The sequence below is a fragment of the Trachurus japonicus genome, chromosome 13 (assembly GCF_045865225.1).
Source record: "Trachurus japonicus isolate A0001 chromosome 13, Traja_1.0".
Classification (NCBI taxonomy): domain Eukaryota; kingdom Metazoa; phylum Chordata; class Actinopteri; order Carangiformes; family Carangidae; genus Trachurus; species Trachurus japonicus.
In genome coordinates this window covers 5,033,921-5,058,004 of record NC_140919.1, presented here as the reverse complement: position 1 = coordinate 5,058,004, position 24,084 = coordinate 5,033,921, and the positions used below count along the sequence as shown (strand labels likewise).

Below are 24,084 nucleotides of genomic sequence, written 5' to 3'. Positions count from 1 at the left end.
TTATTTGGTGAAACATGCATGCTCATGTGGCGAGGTGAATGTGTGGCTGGAGGCCACCAGAACCTGACCCAAACAACGCCACCTGGGGAGTTTCACCCCAGGAAATATCTTATGAAATTCTGAATAAGACCTCAATACTTTCACAGACAACACAAGTTCGTATACTAAGACAAGACAGAGACGTAGTTTCCAAATAAAGCCAAATTTATTTGTTTCAATTGAATTAATTAATAACTGGAGATATCTGTAAAGAAGGGGATTAATGGCACAAAAAAGGTGAATCAAATTAGGGAAGTATAACAAATTTTATTAACAGGGGATTCTTTTATAAAAACACTGAAATTACTATTTTGGTGACACTTATTCTGAAATTAACAAAAAAGGAGTGGACAGAAGCCAACTACAGGGAGGCAGCCTACCTAAGGATGTGTTCCAGAGGTGCAACAACTTACCCACCACGCGTGCTCACGGCAAATCACTGCAAATGGTGCACACTACAACTGTGTCCCAGCGCGCTTTAACACTCCAAACGGTGAAGGGAACCACTCTATCGTGACTAGCCTCCGCTGTAAGCCGACTAATGCCACTAAAAGAAATAAAGCAAAACAAACATTAACACAAGCAACAAAAACACCAGTTGGTCCAGACTAACAATAATCAACAATGAAGGCAACACTAAAAGCAAGGCAAAACAGCAGCTGACAATGACCTATAAATTCAAGAAAGGTCAGTTAATTATAATAAAAACCAAACATGCATTTCAATTCATCTGCTTACAGGTCAAAATCACATAGCCTACCTTAATAAAAGGTGCACCGGCTAACCCAGGTACCAGCTAATGAGTACCCACATTGGAGAACTATAGAAAGGACAGAATTTCATTTGTTAGTACCACTCCACATCAGATCAGGCATCAACAGTTCACAACATACCTCCATTCATTCATTAGTAGATGCAGACACCAGTAAGACCAGGGGAGAGAGGGAGAGGAGAGCTGTGGCAAACAATTGCAACCTGGTCACTACATATAATTGATTTAAAGTAACATTTAAACTAGTGGCTCTATTTCCTACCTCAGAGTCAGAGGAAGCCCACACAGCAGCCAGAGAGAGAGACAAAGAGACAGCCAAGAGTTCACAGGTGACTTAAATGCCCTCAGTCTAATCAGGAGGCAGTAGAAAGGGGTTGGCCTGAACACAGGGGTGTGTTCAAGAGCCAACAACTGCAACTCTGGTTTCCCCATCACACTCAGTAGCTGCAGGCCTTATCTGCCTGTGGTGTTACAACTATTACCATCTTTTCTGTGTGTGTGCCACACCTAGACCTGTGTCAACATTCTCTGTGGTAGACGGTGACTTTAGGGACACACAGACACATTTGGGTAATTTTTCATCCTGGTACTAATTACAGCTGCAATTATTAAATGTTTTATTGTGTCCTTCTCTAAATTAGAGCCCATCTTTTCTTCTTTTTCTTTTCTTTTGTGCAAGAGATTAAGAAACTCTAAAATGTTTTGTGAACTAAAATGATGAAAAATTACAGCCCTCGGCAAAGCATGAACTCATCAAACCGGCTGTTGTACTGTCAGCTCCAGGAAGGTACAGGTATTCTTGTTTGAGGCCAGATGTTTTATTAAAATTATGCCAAACTAGCTGTGAGGAAATGATAAAAGCAGAAGTTAGCTACTAAAAGAAACTAAAAACTTGACTCTTGATGACTCAGCGCTTTATTCACAAAAAACACCCACTGAGGTCATACTAGCAATATAAATCACATTGAATGATATGAGAGTGCCTTTCTCCAAACTCAGCTCACACAGAATCTCTGCCTCATCACTGTCTCTCTGCACCTCCGCGTGGAAGTCTTTAAAGGACCAGCTCATCCATTGGATTTCTCAGAGGTTGAGAGGCCGTTTGTTGACATCCCCCTTCTCTGATTAGAGTTCATTTCACAGAACCTCTTTCACTATTGTTATTGACCAACTTTGCAGAGTCACTCTGTGGTGACACACCACGCAGGCTAAGGGAGAGATCATGATCGATCAAACCTGCAGTAAGTCCTATTAAATGGACTAAACCTTTAGTGTAATAAAGTTTTTTAAAGGGATAGTTAAACATTTTGGCAAATTGGCCCATTGCCATAATCGCTTTAGTCATAGCAGTGGGTTTGTTACCTTTATTTGTCGGTGTGAGCTATTTTCAGAACGGCAGAGCCAAGCAGCGAGCTGCTCAGAGCTACGCTACAGAGGTTAATGGGATTTTTTGGTTTCCCTCATCAAATACATAATCTAACAACTGAAAAACGCTCTTGTGGGCAAGTTGTGACCTGCACATTCACCACGCTATGAGATAATAACGGAATGTTATGAGACAGAGTTGTTTTAGAGGTAAATTCATGCAAAACCGTTGATGCGCGTTGCCTTCAGGGACAGTTTTTCAGCAAACAGTCTCTCTGCATTTACCTCGAAAACGGCTCAGTTTCGTAACGTTCCATTATTATCTCATAGCGTGGTGAATGTGCAGCTCACAACTTGTCCACCAGAGCATTTTGGAGTTGTTGGATTGTTGACATTGACATTACTGTATGCGTTCATCAGTTTTAATTTCCTTAAAAAGTCACTGCAATCCCCAAAGACCACCACATACACACAGAGAGAGGGAGAGAGAGAGAGAGAGAGAGAGAGGCAACACTTCCTTCACAAACTAACTCAGAGATTCTCCCTCTCACGTACAGACGTGGAAAGGTCACCACTGTCAACCTCAACCTCTTCCCTCAGATGAGTGTTATTTGTTTTTGCTCTGTCAGCAGGATCACTGGACACACACACACACACACACACACACACACACACACACACACACACACTGAGACTTGATTTAAACTACTGTAAGTTCACACCAGGCCTTTACCACACTTCTATGTAAAGGTCAGATGATGGCAATCAGTGCAGGCAGAGATCACTCTTGCGTTCCCAAATGCAGTAATGAACATGAAAACTACCTGACTTAGAGTGAATTTGTGAATGTCACCGAAACTAAGAAGGAATGGACTCATGTCATTCCATGTGATGAAAGTCAGTGCTTCACAGTTTGAAGATGCAGCACTGTATAGGCAGTGTGTAAAAGCTGTACTCTGAGGAGACCAATGAGTGATCAGCACTTTAATCATGATGCTGTACCCTCCTGGAGTCAGTGGAATAACTGGCCTGAGCTGGGATACGTCACAAACCATGGTCCAGTTCAAACATTATGTAAATTCAGAACTTATTTAAATTAAAATACACAAACACATCCACCTGTTTGTTTTGATATAAAAATGAAAAGTTACGCCTTCTTCAGCCACACATACATGAGTCTGAGTGTTTGTGTGGGTGCAGTGTGGGTGTGTGCTTTGGTTTGCTGCTGGTTTTCATGAAATGACTGGATCAATGTTAGGGTGTTTATTCATTATATCACTGACCCTAACCCTCTACTGATTAAATCGGGGCATCATGACTACTAATAAACAATGAACATTTATATCTACGGTGATTGCTGATTAAAACTGAGCACTTAATGTTTACTGATTAAATCCACATTAAATATTGATTAGGCTACCCTATAAACACTGTGATAACTGAGTTGAAGTGTCCTGTTGAATGATAAGATGGAATCCAGCATTGGTCCCGTGTTACAAAGGATCAATACAGTGGAGAGTTAAGCCAGGACACTTTGAGTCTTGGTATTCTCCAAGTAAATGTCATACTATTTCTCCACTAATAAAACACAGCTACCCTATTGTAAGGAAAAGTGTTTGGTTTTTTTTTTGGTTTTTTTGTCAGATGAAGGAAAATGGGTCAAGTGAACAGTAAGACAGTCGGGACCAGGCAACATGAAGGAAACTGTAGGTAAATGTAATAATGGTGACAGGGAGATGAGAGAGAGATGGCCGCCCACTGGTTCTGCTGCAGCTTTGAATCCTTCGGGTGGAGCGTGTCTGTGTCTGTGTCTCTGTCACCAAGTGCTTTCTCATGGGCGAGCCTGGGCTGTCTGTAAATATTGTGAGGAATACAGTCGACAAGTGCCTTGAGTCGACTTGACGTTAAATGTCAGGGACAAACACCCATAGGTTCTAAATCCATCCAGACAGACTATCAGACTGAGAGCTGCTCTTCCTTTGTTTTGACTCAAGTGTCCAATGTAAGGTTTAAAAACTTTCCGCTGAGCAGCTGCAGCAAGTCTCCATCCAGTCTACTGCTAATCATTTGACAGGCAGCTTTACGTTAGGTAGAGATTTGAGGAAATTAAATCAAACTGCCCTGCCTGGTTGGGAGTGTGAAGTTAGTTGAACCTCTGTCTGTTGTGTTTTATATTACCTGACACCACACCAAACAAAGATGACCCTTGACCTCTAAGGCATGAATGATATTATAATATTATCTTACAACATGCTGGTTATTGATTGATTAATTAAAGATTTTTTTTTTCTAAAACTCAGGTCACCGGTGAATATTTTATTGACAGTGGAATGTGAACGATATCTGCACTGATGTCCTGTGCACATGCATCTGATATACAGTATGTGAGCCTTTATTCTGCCTCATTTTGAATTCATGATCACAACACATTCACTTCGGCTACGTTCACACCGCAGTTACAAGTGACCTGAATCTGATTTTTTCGCTCATATGTGACCCATATCTGATTTGCTTTTGACAGTGTGAACCAACACGTTCTCACTCCCAGTGCGTCAACCCCCTGACGAACGGTCACTGTCCCTCCTCGTCACATGCCTGACTCATTAGGTACCCGTTTTTCGTCATGAGGTGACGAGCGAGGATTTCAATTCATTCCAATGCAACCCCCTTCGCGGCGATATGTGACGCTCAGAGTAAAGTGATCCAGCCGACCGGACGCGGCGCTGAACGACGCACTGAGCTGGAAAACTTTTTTTCCCCTCTGAAGCTTTATTGAACCTGGTGTGTCTGACATAGCTTTCATCCAAGCCGTCATTTTGGTTATTATTTATTTACTGATCTTGGCGTTGGTGCAGAATAATAAATAAACAAACAAACAAATAAATAAATAAATTACATCCTTGTCGGAAGACCAGACGGGGTGGGGGTGGGGGGGCGGGGGCGTTCTACAAGCGAAGATCACTTCCGCGTTCAAAAAGCTGCAGTTTTGATAAATTAATTTCTGAAGAAACATAGCCATATGACGCTGTAACCATCCAAGGGGGACACTGTCGTCCTTTTGCTGAGTCCAAAAGCCCCGTGTAATATCAACTTTATTTTAAGAAAACACGTTTTGTTTCCAATGCTCAATGTCATATCACGGGGAAGAACTACATTACCCATAATCCTCATATTTCGTCACAGTCCCTCATCGTTTTCGTCATGATCTGACGAGCAGGGCAACCTGACAGTTTTACATAGAACTCCCACAACGTCTGAATAAAGACGCCACGGGAAGCTTGCTACCCTACTCTCTGTTGTCATGGTAATGTGACGTTTCCTGCGTCATGACGTGACAGGAGATTGGCGCTTATTCGCTCCCAAACTTCTGTGAAGGTAAGTCGTGTGTCACGTCTGCTACATATTTTATTAAATATGATGAATTACTTGCATGGTTCAAATATGAAGGTGAAGAACAAATCCCCGCCAGTGATTTGCCATAAGATAACGCAATATAACATATCTGCAGGTGTCTTGCAACTCAAAACATGATTGTGTGAGCTCCTATTAACGTTTCTTTTAATGTTGCCTGCTCTAGACTGTGCTACTGTAAATTGTCAAGCAAGAGGCTGTCTTGGATAAATTTTCAGCACCACAGACTATTTCCCCGTGTTATGATGGCAATAAAAACCCGCTAAAAAAGCAGGACGCTCCTTACTTCCGGTCTTCTTCAAAGTAAAGGAAGGCTATGCTTCACAGTAAAATTCCAAAACACTATTAGCCTAGATCATCTTCACACTACTAGTGCACAAAGTTTTTTCTTTTGCATTCTCTATTTTAAACTGTAAATATATACACATGTATATAACATAAACATGTACTGGATAAACGACGTAGAGAATACTTTACTCAATTCTATTCTTTTCTTTTAACAGGTGCGTCTGATCTGCTATCCTGTTTCATTGCTATACCATAACCAGCTACACAAAGGCACTTATAAGAGTCACGTTTTGTTACACGTCTTTGTATAAGGTTTTGTGTACCTGTCAGTCTGTTTTGCGTTCTTACTCGTGTGTGTGTGTGTGTGTGTGTGTGAGAGAGAGAGAGAGAGAGAGAGAGAGAAATTGTCTCGTCCTTGTATTTCTTTCTGTCAATCTCTTTGTCTGTCTGTCTGTCTGTCTGTCTGTCTGTCTGTCTGTCTGTCTGTCTGCCTGCCTGTCTGTCTGTCTGTCTGTCTGTCTGTCTGTCTGTCTGTCTGTCTGTCTGTCTGTCTCAGTTGTCACCATGACTGAGCGAGATCCGCTGAAGAGCCTGGATGACCTGGTGGACCAGTTTGTGCTCAATGACCACCTCCACGGTCTTGGGAATTTATCTGGTGACGTGCAGGAAGGCCCGGCAGCAGCAGCAGCAGCTGCTCTACCACCACCTGAACCAAGGGTGATGTGGAAAAAGAGAGACAGGGATGGAAACCTGCTCTTTCTGAGGCCAAGATCGAGCCGGAACCAGTCGAGTCAGAGTCAGTATCATTTTTTCAAACAAGATTTTGATGATGTGATTTGATCTGTTTATTTCTTATATTATTCCAGAAATCAACAGTCAATACATTACAAAAAAAGCTTACAACAAAGACCAAAAGGTGTTGACTAAAGCCAGGGCTTATTTTGTCTACCCTTTAAACACAATGTCAGGTGTGGTGGTAGAGTCCAAAATGAATCAAGTAATAGTGGATAGATTTTCTGGTACAAATGTGCCATTAGCCTTGGGATGTGTAGGAAATGTTAATGTTAAAGATTCAGAAATTTTCTTTTTTCTTTCAGGTTCTGGTCACCGCCGCAAGCCTGATCCTCCTGCTCCTGACACTACCTGTGATGTGGCCTTTGCTGCAGACACTGTCGGTATGTACTTCATTCTCTCTCCAATAGCCCAAAGCACACCTTCATTCATAAACGTTATGTACGACAAATCTGACACAGAGTTAGAATTTAAATTCCATGTCTGTCAAATTTGCTAGAATAATGGACAATATAACTGTTAAATCTTTCACTGCCACAGCCACTCCATACAGTACACTTTGCGGGTATGCACCTGATGGCAAAAAGACAGTTAATTTCTGTTTAAAAAAAAAATCTATTTTGAAATAATTATTTTTGCCAACAAGTCAGCATCTGTGGACATGGAGAGCTTGTACGGTTCATCGTCGAGACCTTCTGACTTCAATTTGTTTTGATAAATACAACATGTTTACTCAGTTTCTCTGTGTCCACTGTATTTGTTTAGCCACTCAGTCCGAACAAAAGGGGTGTTGCCCAGGGCAACATGATGAAAACACATATCGTATGTTGTAAAAAAAAAAAAAAAAAAGTATTGTCTTTGAGTATTTCATTATATTTTACAGAATGTTTTCTACAAGATCTCCAGCACTCACTGGATGATGCTGGTGATGAGCAGGAGGTATCAAGAGCTACTCCTCAGTCTTCCTCCAACTGGAGCATGAGGAAAAGCGTGTTGTCGGAGAGCTGGAGGGCGGAGAGACCACGTCTTCTAAATAGTCTTGTTTCACAAGAATATGTGGCCTCAAACATCTGCCAACAGTGCAGGAGCAATCCAGCTTTCATCCGGTGTCGGGACTGTAGACCACGCCCCTTCCTATGTGCAGAATGTGACGTCGTCGTACACTCCAAACACGTCCTGCATAACAGGGATGGAATGACAACTGGATTCTTTAAGCCATTGCCTGCAACAACTATTGTTGTAGATAAGGCTCTTTGTGGTAAGTTGTGGCTTATACAACATAGTACACATAATGTATTCCCCCTTTTTCCAACTTCTTAAGCTCACTAGTTTGACTATTTAAATAATTTATGTGGATGCTCTTGTCAGTCAGCTTTTCGAGTGTCTGTTGAGTATGTTTCGGTAATGAACTGTATGGCCAGTGAGCCTTTTTCATAATTTAATTTTCTCTTATGAAGTCTGTAAGTGGTTCCAGAAATCTTTGTCTCATTGCAATGTTCTATTTCCCATGATAGTAATTCATATGTATAATCTTTTTCAGAGCGGCTTGTACCTCTGGAGATGCCTGAGCAAATTTGCAATTGCTCACCAGGGTCATTGAGGGTCAAAACAGGAAAGGCTGTTGCTGTGGTCACAATGAATGGTGAGGATGTAAAGAACTTTGATTTTGTCCCGTTTGAGAAGAAACGTCCTTGGGCTCCCAGAAAGGCGCTATACATTCAAGTTATTATTTATTATTATGAAATCTGAAAGGCTATTGAGCAATGTATGCCACATTACAAAAATACATGCATTACAGTGAATGTGTTTTCCTTTTTGTAGGACGATATGATCTCAGCATGCCTGAATTGGCTTGTGAGTCATGTCAAGCCAACTGGAGTGCAGGACTGGAGGACCTCATTAAAAATGAGTACTGGCCTGCTACTATTCATTTCGCCACACTATATTCTGTGGATATCTTCTATTCCTTTGAGGAGATGAAGATGGCAGCACCAGGCCTATCCTGCCAGGCATTCCTAAGGATGCTGGACCAGAGAACTGTCCGCTTTGGCCGTGTGAGTGTTGAGGTCTTTTTTAAATATTTTATTTATTTAAAGAGGACAGCGCACCTTAATGAATTTGCACATTATTAGAAGTTGTTTTTCTTGTTTTGAAACAGACTGGGAAGGTCTCCCCTGACAGCTTCCAGAAGAGTTTTTTTGAGTGGGAGGCTGTCAGGTATGAGGTGGACAACATTTGTAAGGAGGACCCCTTCAACTGTCCTGCATGCACCCCTAATATGCTTGCGGTAGCTGTCGATGGAAACCGCAAGCATTACCGTTTCCGGAATGCAGCTAGGTACTCCAAATGTGTATAATGTCATGTGTGTTTGTAGTAATAAAAACCATAACTCTTTAATGTTCACCAAGTAGCCTAACCTTAAACTGTAAGATACTGTATCTTAAACTGCTGTGCACCCTTTTGTTATTTAGATCTGAGGAGCAGGCCATTTTTGAAGGTGCCTTCATAGCAAAAGATGAAGATGTTGCCGCATTTGTGGACTACATCCACAACACGACCAAACACGTAAGACTGGAGACACAACACACACATATGTGTGTGTATATATATATATATGTATAAAGTTAAGCTGAATCTGTGGACCACCTGTATCAACTGCAGGTCTCTGGAAGAGGTGTTTGTGGAGGGGAGTGGTCAGCAGCCAGGGAGACCTCCCAAAGATCTGCCAGTAAAATTGATGAGGAAGGACTGGAGCTGGCAGTGTGTCGTCATGGGGTGCTCCTCCATGCTTTAAATATGTACAGGGGAGAAATTTTTGCCTATCCCCTGTACCTGCAGGAGAAAGTTGCCAGTAGGCAAGTAACCTTTTTTTGTATGGATGTCACCTGCAAATATTGGCCATACGTACAAAAAGTGGTGAAAAGCTGCCCAGAGCTCCGGCACCTCCTTGGCATGAAGCCGTTCCTATCTGTGTTTCATGCCAAAGCCCATGACTTCAAGTGTGAGGTAAATAAATATTACCATGTAATGTAATCATATCTGAACACCTGGATATGAATGTCAACAGCTTCTCTATATTGCTATTTTCTTATTCAACCAGGTGAAATGGAGTGGGGCATATCAGGAGGGAGCCGGCTCAACACTTGGGGAGGAAGTAGAGCAATGCAATGCCTTCCTGTCCAGGATAGCAGTGACCACCAAACACATGTCAAAAGCAGGTGAGATGACCACATACTGCATTAGTTAGTTCAAGTGTAATAAGTAAGGATAGTAATGGTAAATATTTTCTGTGTTTACAGGGCGCACAGACATGCTCACTCTCATGGCCATGCGCTGGAATCACCAAAAGTTCCATAATTTGGCCATGTCACTGAGCCACCGATACCAGAAGGTAATGACATGATGTTTTTTTAAAGATGTTTAAGGGCCTATTCACACCTGTGGTTGTTCCGATACAGTGACTGAAAATATTTTCGGCCGTTTGTGTTCTCAGTGTAACAGCTCCATACATTCCAAAGTTGTAAACAGTAAATTAAAATCCGGGTCTGAACCACAGTTCAATCACTGACAGTTTGAGTCTTTTGTCACAAGACAACTTCAACCAGAACAGACCTCGTGTAGCCTGTCTACTTTTTTGGCCCAAATTCGACCTGAACTCTGCAAAAAAAAAATCTAAATAAACCGACTGGAGTGTCCTCGACCCGAACCTGCACATTGGGTTGCCCAAGTCTGAACCTGCACACCTGGACGTTGAGAACCACTAAAGATCAGCTGCGTGTAGCCTATGTAGCCTTGTGTGTTGTGTTTGTTGCTATGTCGACCAGGGCTCGGATAGAATTGAGTCAAGAACAACTCTCCCAAGCTATCTCTGCCCGATTGTTTTGTTCGGCATCCACTGCAATTGCTGTGTTCACATATGGCCAAACAAACTGATCTATGACAAAAGTGTTCCCTTCAGAAGAACTGGTCCAAATGATTCAGGTGTGAAAGCACCCTAATATTCCATGTTTGCAATACTTAAAGCCATGGGCTGAACATTTTTTTCTCACTTATTGTCTATTGTCATTTTAGACTACGAAAGCGTTGCACAGCCAGTTGCAGAACCTGGAGTCCATGAAAGCCCAGTTGGCAGTGACAGAGAGCCAATTGGAAGACTGGGTCAACGATGTGAAGGACTGGGCAGAAGGTGAGGAAATGGTCACAAGTAATAATGGATAAGTTCATTTTAGTTCTGAATTCAAAATAACACCCCTGCCCACAAAGTCCAGCCAACATATTGTATTGTAATGCATTTTCTGTTGTTGATCAGTCCCGTATGAATGTGATTTTAATATGGCTCATTTCTCTATTATTTCCATATACAGTTGTTGACATTGTTGACAGCTGGAGTACTAGAGTGTTGTGTGTTACTTTAGAGAAATGACCCACCCTTGTTTTTATTTAGTTCATCTCGGGCATGTCAATTGATCATCATCATCACACATCATCTTAGTTCAATAATACAATACACATGACCGGAGAAGCCGAAGCTTATCGATTTTTTTTTACATGATGTTTATGTGATTGAATGTGTTACATGATGTGATGCACTGTACTATGAAGGGTGCTATATAAATAACGTTTTACTTACTTACTTACTTATTATCTCATTGCAGAGTTGTACAGCTCTAATGATTCTTTTTCTGTTTTTGTTTTGTTTTTCTGTGATTACCCGATCGATGCAGACTTAGTTTTATTATCCAAATTATCAAAGAAATGCTTTAAATTGAGATGATTGATTCATGCTGCATTGCATAATGTGCAAGTTAGTTAAAGTTAAGTGAAACCATCTACTTTTCCTTTGCTGCAGCAACAACAACAACCACCACCGATGATGCTGATGCCTTGGCCAGCAGAATTGAGGTGTTGGTGGCAAGCATCAAGAGGCGGTTGCAGCGTCTGTACAGAGACACTGACGGAAACAAAGCCCGTGCCAGGATCCGCCGCAAGATCCGGGAGGAGAAGGGGCTCCTCACTTCTGTGGTGGAGCAATACAATAGGATGGTTCCAAGCTCAGAAAATGTGTGCTTGGAAACCATTCTGTCAGAAGAGGCAATGTGGCCGTGGCAGCTACCATACAGTGGTAGGTACACTAATCTATTGAATGCATTCAACAAATCTGACATATAATGAATGCAAACCCATAAAGTCTCAAATGTATCCTTTAAATACATGACAGTGACCCAAGTCCATGTCACAAATGCATTTCAGGCTCTATCGATCTAAGGATGAAGAGGCGGGCCTTTGACCTCATCATGTTGGTGAAGCGGCTTCAGGAGGAGAAGACCATCCTTGTCAAGGAGATGGGCCATCACTGGCAATTTCTTTCTAGTCGTGGCAGTGCCTTGAGAGAAATGTACTGCCAGCTTTCTGGTGGTACAATGAAAAGTATGCATTTAAATAATCTATTACATAAACATACATAAGCATTGATGACAATTGATAAAGTTACTAACACAAGATGTATGTTATTGTACTTTGAAGAATCTCAGTGGGGCCTAACTGAAGATGGGATGAAAGGCCTGGGGAGCATCATCCTCAGAAAGCTGTCTGAGATCAGAGAGATGAAGATAAGAGCAAGAAACTGCTACCTTCAAGTCTTGGTTGGCGAAGAGGACGTTGACTTTGAGAGTGACTCTGAGATTTCAGATGATGAACATTAAGGGCGCACTCACACTAGGGCCAGTTGTTCCGTGCCGTGCTGAAGCCCGAATGCCCCCCCTGCTCAGTCCCCCGCTGGCCCGCACTCACACTACCTCAAACCCAAGCGTGCTGGGTTTTTTAATTGTTTGACCGGTTGTCATGGTAATATCTTGAAGTTCAATCAAAGCGCCGTCAACTAGCGATGTTTACAGCACAACGTAATCGTTAATTGACAGTTGTTTACACGCGGCTGCAGACACGTGGTGGATAACGAGCCCGCAGCGTGTTACGTGTGCACATTCTGCCCAAGCACACCTCTCCCAACCGTGCCGGGCCTGGGAAGTGTACACTCACACTAGCAATAGAATCTCGACATTAGTAAGCAAACGGGATTGGGCACGGTATGATTTCGCAGTGTGAGTGCACCCTGATTGACACCAAGGATGGAAATTAGCACCAGTCAAATGCTGGTAGAATATTCCAGTGGTTGTTATATTTTCTTCACTCACTCACTACTCACCACAATCTATTGGCTGAGTGGCTGGTAAAATCTTAACATTCAGTGGCCATTTGCACTGGGCACAAAAAAAGGTCATTTTGTATGTGTATGACACAGAAAAATACTTATTTACCTTATAAAATAAATTTAACCTGTTGCTGCAATATTTTGTATCTACAAGAACATTGTCTGGTAAAACAACTGAGTGGTTGTTTTTGGCATCCATCAGCCACAGTGGCAGGTAGACAAGAAATTTCCAACCCTGATTGACACCTTTCCATCTTGAGGACAGTGTTGTTCAATTATTGTTGTAAAAGTAGAAATGTTTTGATCCCTCTGATATGTTAGCAAATGACATCAATAGTTTATTACAAAATCATCTGTGGAGGACCACATGGAGGAGGTATGCTGTATACTGTAAGCTTGTTTTAATAGCCTTTGAAAGAAAATGTGACACTGCTCATAAAATTGCTCATTTCCAAGAATATGTGACAAATCATCATGCAATGGAATCTTCTTCAATTAGGCCCATTGAGCCACGTCATCCAATAAAGGATTCTTACACTGTCTCTGTGTATCAAATCTTGTAACATGGTGGCTGTTATCTGAAGGGGATGAAGACGGGGTTATCAAACTGGACTTTACATCTCTCAAACCATGCTCGCACAAGACCAAAAATGTAATAAAATAACACAACTGATACTGTAATTTTTAATTAAGTTTTACTAAGAGTGTGTTTTTCCTAGGTAGGCTACTGATTTGTTGGTAAACTGTGGAATAAAGAAGTAGCCTAATGAAGAATCACTTGGAATCTCCAGCTCTATACCGAAACACACACAAATGATTATTACCCTATCATAAATTAGTTGTGCATTGTGTCATGCTCCAAACGAAAAAACACAATAGTCAAGACCATGCTGCAGAGAGTGAGACTAAAAAGACACAAAGCAGGCTCTAATTTTTTGAGAACACTCAGGACATCTGTAATGTAATGCTGCACATGTTCTATCAGTCCAATGTTATATTCTTGGCCATTGTCTGCTGGGGTAACAAAATTAGGGTCAGGACAGGAACAGAATAGACAAGCTCATCAAGAAATGTTGGGAGATGGGAGAGGGAGTGGAGCTGGTAGAGGCTGTGGTTAAGTGGGGGATGTAGTGTAAACTGAAGGCCATCCTGGGTGACCCCCAACACCCTCTAGGCCTACACAGGACTCAAAGGTCAGAGGAGCAGTGAAGTAATAAGCTCATCTCCTTGACCTTCTGGACAGAAAGATTTAGGAAATCAGTAATTCCTTCTGCCATCAAAATGATGCTTATTACAATGTAATATCCTATAACCAACAAACGTAAGGCCTTCCTCCAGTAGGTTATCAAAAATATTACAATCAGACGGTGACTGCTATTGATCATTATTTCCACAGAAATAAATTAAAAACAACAACAAATAAACAAATGGCTTCATTTCACTATAGGCTTTCAAAGTGCTGTCTGAAACTAGACCTAGACTGACTTTTGCCCATGTAATGAAAAAAACTAAAAATTTGTCATAGAGCTGAACCAAATACATAGTTGGAAAAGTCTCAGCCTGGAGAAGCATCAGTATGAAAACTCAAGGTGGCTCAGCAACAAAGGGGTTACAGACATGGGACCAGGTTAGAAAGCTTGGACCCAAGCTATCATGTAAAATCAGTCAGCGTTAGTGAGCTCTATCAAATAGGCAAAATCCCTTCATCCATTTAAATATTCAATATTTAGATTCTAATTACACAAATGTTTTGAGCAATCCCTTAAACTCCCATGTGTACCCCAAACACAATAATATAAATACATTAACAAATAAGCAGACAGTGGGTTGTACAGTAAAAAGATGTATCTCATAAATGTATGAAATACAGCCAAAATTGTATTTACACTGCATCTGTATGATCTTTGTGAAGAACAAGTAACGATATTGTTTTATTTTGTTATTTCGTGTATTTTGTAGCGTTTAATCGTTCTTCCGGTTTTCAGAATAAAACAACTCTAATTCTCATAATGGAATAATGTACAATTAAAACTAATGCCCTTAACAATTACATATCGTATTGTTGACCTATCAGTCACAACTTCGTTTTTTGTGTTCTTGTTAAAGATATCATTAAAACAAAACTGACAGATATTTGGATGTGCTATTTATACTGAAGGACCGGACGTTGCCAAATCTGACGGGTAGCCAGATACGGTGTAACACCTGATCGCATCGCGCGCTTTTCCTCTCGGTAAGTATCAAAGATATTGAATAAATGTTTATAAACCGTCTTTCGTAGTATCAAGTAACCTACAATATTAACCCCAAACCGATGGAGTCAGACTAAGACATGCTACACTGCAATTCTGAATTCATTAGCTTAGCCTAGAACTTGTGTTGGAAATTGTCATACCAAAAAGGCTAATAGGACAACAATGTGGCTGGTAGGCCTAGATTTCAGACAAAAAGAGTAATCATGTAGAATGGATGGGTGGCTGTTGAATTTGATCATGTTACCACAAAAATGAATAAAGTGAATGAATTTCCCACCCTGGCCCGAAGAATATCAACATTTCGTCTTTTCAAATTCAACTTAATTTGTCACATAAAATCATACAGATAATTAGGGGAAAGTGAGATTTCAAGTTGTGATGTAGTTGCAGTTACCTGTCTTGTGTTACATTATACCCCAAACAGCATAGTGTGGTGGCAAAAAATGTTGTTCCTTCACCAAAGTATTTAAAAAAGGATGACTGGACACGTCAGCTGTCTTTCCGTAGTTTTAATAAAGGGCATTCATGAATGGAGTCACACACACAACCGAACGGGAGTACAGTCAGTGAGCGAGTGAGCTGAAGAAGTTTAGAGACACGCTATCTTATAGTTCAACAAAGCTTTGAACAGACAAAATATATGGCGCCATGCCTGGCTTCACCCCCTGATAGTGAGAGTGGTAAATCTCCACAGGCACTGTGTCAAAGAGATCCTTCAGGTCCTGACCTCGGGCCTGCTCTGTGTGGATATTGCTTCCCCTGATAAGGCCACATAAATTGTCATCATAGGAATGTTCACTCGAATAACATGTTTGTGCCCTAGTCTTAAAGCATATAACATGCTATGCCAAAATTTCCCATTACATTCCACCCTTTTTAGCATTTTTATGCTAAACCAAACAAGAAACAGGAAATTTTTGTACTGAATTACCCCATGACCTTTGGTGCCCTGCCCCGCACCAGCCAAACGCCAGCACCCCCAGTCTCCAACTCGGGAGTTTACAGACCCCAGGCAGAGGACCCCAGGTCACAGGCACAGAAGAGCCAAAACCCCTCCCCTCACTTTACAAGAGGAGGGTAAAAGACTCATCCGTCTAGCTGCTCTTAACTTAAGATAAAAAGGGGAAAAACCTCGAATATGATGAGGAAAAAATCCCATAATTAATACTAAACTAATCTACTTCAAATAATATGCAGAAGACCCAGAATAACACAAAACAAATCAAGTCAAACTGTGAGACTAAAAAACGTAAGGAAAAAGATTTAAATCATAACACGGTGTAAGCTGATAAATCAAACATCTCCAAAAACCCATGATCGTTGTTCAACTATAAGTAGAAATCACTAACCTTGATTACACAAGCGTAATTAGACTAATAATAAAAAAAACAAAATGTAACAGTTCTTTTCACACGTCCTGGCACACAGTTCTCCATGAGTTAACCCCGTCGTGACAAGGCTAACGCTTGATTCCCTCTCATACATCAACAGGACATGACCGCTCCAATACAGTTCAGAACAACACGCATAAAACATAAGTTGCACATCAGTGAGGAATGATTAAGGCAAAATACAAAGTTAAAGCAACTCATCGTCCTCCCCAGAAGGGGGGGAAACCCACTCGACATTCCAGTCCACCACTGATGTCACCAATGGTACGAATAACCAAAAACATGAAACAATCAGAGATATCAAAACTGTGTTTGTGAAATTCAGACTTTCAGCACCGTCATGTCCAGCAGTAGAAACAAAATCACAAGCAATGATAAAATACTACTGTTAAAGATAAGCAAAAACATCAAACCCACACATATAGCAATGCATGAAAACCAAACATGGTGTTTTGTGATTATCCTAAACTGAAAACATAAAAAAACAACTTTATTGGTTACATCACTCAATGTGAAAAATTATCAACACTGAATATGGAAACTTAAAGCAGATATCATCGGCACGGCCGTTTCGGCTAATGCTGTGTTCAAGGCAGGCTTTTGAAACCGTAAGTTACAGCTTCAAGTCACAACTACGACTTGGTAGCGTTCCAGGTAACCCGTAGCTCGTGTTTTTACCGTCCTGTTGTCTGTGAAAGTTCCCTATAACGGCCACTCGTAACTTCCGACCCGTGAACTCGTACCAGATCGAACTGGTATGACTTCACAGGAAGGAAAAACACAAAGTACGAGTTTCCTTGAACGCACCATGAGTTAGCAGCCCCCGCCCTTGTCAGGCATCAATTGGTCCTTGTGCTACGTCACCACATTCACGCGCATCCCTTGGCTGCACACACAGCCCTTCATGCCGTTCTCTCCCCTCATTGGATAACACTTGTATCCCACAAGGAAAATTTTCTCCTCGGGTTACAGCAGAGCAGAGTGACGGAGAGACTCGTGTTTAGGCTGAAATACTTCATGTAAGTGATTGCTGACGGAAAATAGGACTATTTAGGACTTATATTAACAAAAACATTCCACTGATATCTGCTTTAAAGGAGCTCATCCTGCAACTCTGTAGTTCTTGTGAGAGTGAGAGTGATCCTAAAGTCAATGTTTATGAGAATTGAAACCTGCGACCATATCAGGTCACATCTGAAGATGTCCAAGTTGTCGTCCCACATTACCTGTCGCCATCACAGGTTATCCACGTGCTGATGTACCCAGAGACTGCTCTCTGGGTGTAACAGTGAACAAACTGCGCTTCTCTGAGTAGTAGGATTTGTGGTCCTTTGGGAAAAGTGGAGTTGTTCTCAAAACAACTGTGGAAACACTCCCGGAACAAACCTTCAGCCCCTCGTAACTCACAACAATTGCGTTGAATCCTCAGCCGTTCCTCTGTCGGGTTGTGAGCTACGAGTGCAGGGCCATTTCTTTCTGGGTAAAAGCAATCATTGCCCCCAGAATTTTAGGAAGAGGTGTTCAACGGCACAGAGTTACCTTTCTCATGTGACAGGGCAGCGCAAGCACGGCAGCTTGCGTTGGTCAGCACCCTTGCAGCTCTCATCACTGCCCTGCATCCAACGTTGTCCTCCAGCTCGATGTTGTGTTACTCACAGTAACAGCAGATGTCTTCACCAGAATGCAAAGCGTGTGGTGTAGATTTGTGGTCTGGGTGAGGTGAATCTGTCATGACGTTGTTGCTCGTCCTGCGGTTGTAGATGTCCTTCAGTAACAGCACCGACAGCCACGCGGTGATGGAGATAACCAGCAGGAAACTGGTCGCCACCCTTAGGCCGCACCCGAGCTGCTTACAGGGATGTCATGGTCGTTCACCACGATGTAGTCGCCTGACCTGCGGTCACACAGCTCTGTCTCTGCTGGCCCTGTAGGGCAACCTCCACCTGTTGGTAAAATTTATACGGAAAAACAAACAACAGGAAAAAACAAACAGACAACAACGAGAATGCACAATACCACATCATTCATCCACACACTGGCCAGTGATTCCATACATACTTCAATCATTCAATCATCAGTCATCCCCCCATTTGACACATGGTTCAACCCATGTGTCACCTTCACACTGGAGGAAAATGTAAACAAGGGAGAAAAAACAGCACAGATTGCCCTCGCCCAGAGACAGTCTTATCAAACGGGTGGCGTCTGCCAGTGTCAGCCACAACTGTGGGGATGGAATCAGGGATGTTAGAGAAAAACAACTGGCACAACATGTGTGAGACAAGAAATAGCCTTGAAGCTACATGTGCAGCTGCATTCGTCCTGGTAAGACCTAAAGAGGAAAGGGGTCAATGTCGTTAATGTGGACTGTAGCACAACAAGGTGTTCGTTTGGCATCAGAATTTCATCTAAAAACACCATCTAATGCTGATCATTTAAGTTCCATTGAAGTTGTCTCCATTCACCCCAATGTGTTCAACATCCTGAAAATGAACATTATACAAAGAAAAACAGAAGTCAGAAAACATGTAATGCGTAGAGTGTCCTTTAACTTTGGCCTGCGGGAGCAAACAGATATGGTTGCCACATAATGTGGCTTTCCGTCGTCAGCCGTTGGCAGAAGAGTAACAGGGTTAAAAAACAGTACGTGACAGAAGGCAGAATCCCTCCTTCTCGTCAGTCCTGGTCAAAGGTCATCAGTCCAAGTACTGGAGGTGCTTTGTAAAGCTACTTTTAAAGTCACTACAACACTTTGATAGCCTCCACAGTCGTCAGTGTCAAACCTAAGTGACAGGGTCTGAGCTTTAGGCCTTGTCCATAAGCAATTGCTGCGAATGGTGCCTAAATTACTGGACAAACGAGCGACCCATTGTCTGCTAGCTTCTCATGGCCAAAAATTATATCACTTTAATGAATTTACAGAATTGAAATTTATTTTTATTTTTTTATTTTTTGATGAGGGGGATCCTCCCTCTGTTAAGATCATGTGACCCAAGGTGTGACCTCTGTGGCAACAAACCACATTTTGGACAGGCTGGCCTCTTGCCCCTGTTCAACCAGATGGGTCAAAAGAGCCAGAGCAGCTTTAACTCATCTCTCTCTGGTCTCACTTGCCATCAAGATACCATCATCATTGTGCAACAAAGCACGTTTCTCTGGCAACACCAGAGGCTCCAGGTTGTCGCTCAGAGTAAAGCAATAAATCGTTGAAGAGTTACACCAACCCTGACACAACCGAGCAAAACACATACACCTTCCCACCAAAACAAAAGACAAAACCAAAATTGACTGTCAAACTTGCATGAAAGCGTTTGAAAAGATCAACAACTAAAAACCATTTACTATGTGTTGGAATTTCAAAACAAAATAGTGTACGGATTCTGTACCATCGGCGCCCTGGCCTGCACAGCAACATTGACAGCCTGCAGGTCTTGCACAAATCTCCACTCCACAGGCTCGCCCTCAGGTCGAATCTTATGCACCAGAAAAAATGGGGGTTCTCACTGGAGAACCAGCACATGGTACAATCACACCAGCTTTCAACAAAGCATCATACACAGGCCTAATGCCTTCACTTGCATCATGTCTGAGGGGATAGTAGTCACCATAGGGCCTGTAGTGTGATAAAATTGTCATAACCACAGGCTCACAATTTTTTAATTAATCAGAAAAAGAGAAAAGAAAAAAAAACATAATGTTTACTTCTTGCCCCGAGACGACTGAGAATACGCTTTAATGCCGAGATCTGTTTAACGGACTTAAACACTTTTCTTGTCAATGTGAAATTTGGGATAATCAAAAGATATGATTTAATCCACAACTTCGACATCATGATTCAACAATTTGCAATTTGCCCTCAGGACTTCATTAAAGTGCACCTGAGGATCAGCCATCCAGTGTGAGGAAGCTTTCAGCTTCTGCACCTTATGATCCAAGTTTGTACTGTACATGTATGATATCCCAATGAGATGTGTGGTTCAGATTGATGAGCCTACAAAAAATTCGCCACTTGTGTTGGCAATGTCAATGAGTCAATAAATTTAACATTATCTCACAATAGTCTATTTCAATTCAAACAATCTTTGTCCAGCATTATTTCATCAATGATACTTTTACTGTCATAATAGGAGAGTATGTGTGTACTGCAGCGCGGGCATGTGACGTCAATGTGAGTGTGTGCGTGTGTGTGCTCGGAGCTGCAGCACAACAGAGCAGGGGGAGAGTCACTTTCCCCTTTAACATGAGTTGTGTGTCGGGGTGGTGGAAAAGCATTGATAGTTTTTTACCCTTATCTCACTTATACCCCGTTGGTGTACAAATCAAAGATAACCCTAACAAACAAATAAAATCATTTTTCATCAATTTAAACCTGGAAATGTTTCCCAAATTAGGATCAAATGCATTTTAGTGGACCTGTGTATCTTAAAAAAAAAATCAAAGGAAAATTTCCCACCCACACCAACTTTCTACTAAGACGTCTCGCTGAATTTAAGCTATTTCTCACGAAATGCACAGCCTGCTTAACTAGAATTAGTGGCCCCGGACTCGACCCGACCGAGATATTCCAACATGTCTATCATCATTGTGTACCTAGGTTCTAGTTGTGTGTGTTGTAGTTCTGCTTCGAGGCGCTGAACTGTTTCTAGCATGAGCTCGGTTTCAGTGTTGGTGTTTGGGTGTGCAACATGTGTCTGTGTATCAGTGTGTGTGTTAGTGTAGGTGCTCTCACGTGTCTCCAGCGCGCCCCCAGCTGCCGGCCCAGTGTCTCCACCAGACTCTTCCCGGCTCCCACCTCCACCATACAGTCTGTCCCAATTCACCCTCTCTCTCCTCTCATTGGGGCAGTACCGTGCCCAGTGTCCTATCTTGCCACACCGAAAGCATCGGCCCCCCCTTTCGTTGCCGCGACCTGCTGCTCCGCGTCCGCAGCCGGCATGGCCCCGGCCTCGGTTCTGAGACCTGCGTCGCGGGTGGAGTTGGTGGTCGCGGCCACAGCTGCCCCCTCTGTCACCACTGTCCATGTTCTTTATCAGTTCTGCAGCCAAGACTGCTTCAATGGCATGAGCCTTGACTTCGTCCAGGCTTACACAGTATACCAGTGGCGACTGTGCACAGACAGCATGTTTATCAGCCACTGTCCATGGCATGGACACGGGCTGCTCACATTGTTCTTTTCCCCGGGCTTGGGGAGCGCCGGGCAGGGTGGGAGCTGCTGCTGCTGATGATGATGATGAGGAGAAACATCCTGAAGTGACGATGAAGGTGGGGGTGGAGGTGGATGGCACGGTGCAGTCGAGTCCAGGTCTGGATCCAGCTTCAGACACCGGGGCACGGTCCTGTTGGAGCCCTGCCTACACTCTGCTTCACACATCCACATGTCAAAAGCTTTCCAATTTATCCTAATTCCCTTCTTGCTTTTATTATTCCGACGCAGCAGTCTCGCATTTAAAGCCTTTAACTCTTCAACGCTCAGGCTGCCCATTTTTGGAAATTTAAATTCTCTGACCCACAGACCTAATTGGGCTATGGCTTCCTCTCCATAGTTATCTGTCATGTACTTTATATTTGGGGCTTCGTAATCTGGTCCCTCGGATAGATTACATCCAGAGGGTTTGCTTTGTTTCGTTCCCATGATTGTATTCTCTCAGACGTTTGCAAGTTTAATTTTCACAAAGAAAACCAGTAGGCCACTCAGATTTAGATTATTTTACTTACTCATTGTTAAATTTGAATCTTTAAAATCTTTAAGCATAATAAATTTAGATTTAATTTCAGAATAACCGCAATTTAGATTATTTTCTGTTTTAAAGAAAAGAGAAGAGTAGCACTGCTAAATTTTAATTTTAATTTACTCTTTAACTTTAACCGGATTCCAACTTTAATTATTTTCTCAAAATTAAATTGTAGTTCTCCAGACAGTCAAAATTGTTATGCCAAAAAAAATTACTCCTTACTTCTCCTTACTCCACCTGTCTTAGTGTTATTAGCCCCTAAGTGCCTCAGACCCGGTCTGGCTTACTGCAGGTTCCCAGAACCTGAAGCCCCAAGTTCCTCGACTTGAGGGAAATCTACCACTCTCTGACACTCGACCTCCAGCCCACAGGAAACCGAGTTGTCCGGCACATCTGCCGACTCTACTGTCAATTCAGTAGGTAGAGACGGGACTTCAATTTCGGCCGTTTCTTTTCTCAAAACTCACCAGAAAAAGACAGCGAGGTGTTTTCTGTAGCCACCGAGTTCGTTGGACCCCGACCGGTGAGGGGACTCTCAGTCCTCTGGACGTCAGGCCCTCTTCTCAACCTTCCTTGACGGGGGAGTCCGAGGTGTGCGCTTTAATCACCTTCGGTCCAGAAACGAAAAATCCGCTCACAGATGGGGTCCCTTCGTGGTCGCCAAATTGTGGTGGCAAAAAATGTTGTTCCTTCACCAAAGTATTTAAAAAAGGATGACTGGACACGTCAGCTGTCTTTCCGTAGTTTTAATAAAGGGCATTCATGAATGGAGTCACACACACAACCGAACGGGAGTACAGTCAGTGAGCGAGTGAGCTGAAGAAGTTTAGAGACACGCTATCTTATAGTTCAACAAAGCTTTGAACAGACAAAATATATGGCGCCATGCCTGGCTTCACCCCCTGATAGTGAGAGTGGTAAATCTCCACAGGCACTGTGTCAAAGAGATCCTTCAGGTCCTGACCTCGGGCCTGCTCTGTGTGGATATTGCTTCCCCTGATAAGGCCACATAAATTGTCATCATAGGAATGTTCACTCGAATAACATGTTTGTGCCCTAGTCTTAAAGCATATAACATGCTATGCCAAAATTTCCCATTACAATAGCTACTGTGATCATGTAATAGGCATATCAAATACATATCCTTAGCCTATATTCTGAGGTAGAGAATACTGGTCTAAAAAAATGTTGTATCTGACTTGTTTATTGTTTTCTCTCAACAGGTCCTTCAAATTAATCATACACATACACATTTTTTCACGTTTCATACACACACACACATGCACACACTCAAATAGCCTATAACCAAAAGCACTTTTAAGAGCTACATCCCTACCCATTGTTGTCTGTGAGTCCCGTAGGCGTGTGTTCCTGTCTTAGTCCTTTTTACGTTTTTGTTTGTTCTGTCTGTCCATCTTCCACTTGTTTATTTAGTGTCTCTCTGTCACTATGACACCACCTAAGTTCAGGCCCTGCCCATCCTGTGACACCCCAAATCAGGCCATAAAAAAAACATGCAGTGCCTGTTTTCAGAGTCTCTCTTCAAATCAAAAAAAAAAGGAAAAGGAAGGAGCATACAACCGGCAATGGGCAGAAGGAGTCCTCAAAAACAGGAATCATGGGCGGATTGTTGATTCTGCTCGCATTGCAGTAAGTAAGAATGTTCATATTGCATTTAGTAAACTGAAAGTACACATTTTAACATTCAGCTTGTCATATACAAGGCACAATACTATCTGGTCTTTACAAACATAGTGTTATTGTCTTCTGTCACTTATCTTTTATCTTACATTGACCTGACCCATCTGTCTAATGGGTTAATTTGATTAAG

At 42.2% G+C, this 24,084-nt stretch overlaps 1 protein-coding gene across 1 annotated transcript; it reads left to right on the top strand.

The window, feature by feature from the left end:
- The first annotated feature begins 8,212 nt into the window (after positions 1-8,212).
- Positions 8,213-11,836, top strand: LOC146975309 (uncharacterized). The gene is made up of 9 exons (XM_085794598.1): positions 8,213-8,309; positions 8,489-8,721; positions 8,826-9,004; positions 9,139-9,232; positions 9,329-9,673; positions 9,768-9,885; positions 9,967-10,058; positions 10,739-10,853; positions 11,517-11,836. The coding sequence occupies exons 1-9, from the start codon at positions 8,228-8,230 to the stop codon at positions 11,834-11,836; spliced, it is 1,578 nt and encodes a 525-aa protein (XP_085650724.1). The 5' UTR covers positions 8,213-8,227.
- Positions 11,837-24,084: the final 12,248 nt, after the last annotated feature.

What these genes read in the sequence shown, in the direction of transcription:
- LOC146975309 (XM_085794598.1), top strand. Translation starts at nt 8,228, where the DNA reads ATGCCTGAGCAAATTTGCAATTGCTCACCAGGGTCATTGAGGGTCAAA. An exon ending in TCCACAACACGACCAAACAC is followed by an intron (nt 9,233 to 9,328) that starts GTAAGACTGGAG and finishes TATCAACTGCAG; the next exon opens with GTCTCTGGAAGAGGTGTTTG. An exon ending in TGTGAAGGACTGGGCAGAAG is followed by an intron (nt 10,854 to 11,516) that starts GTGAGGAAATGG and finishes CCTTTGCTGCAG; the next exon opens with CAACAACAACAACCACCACC.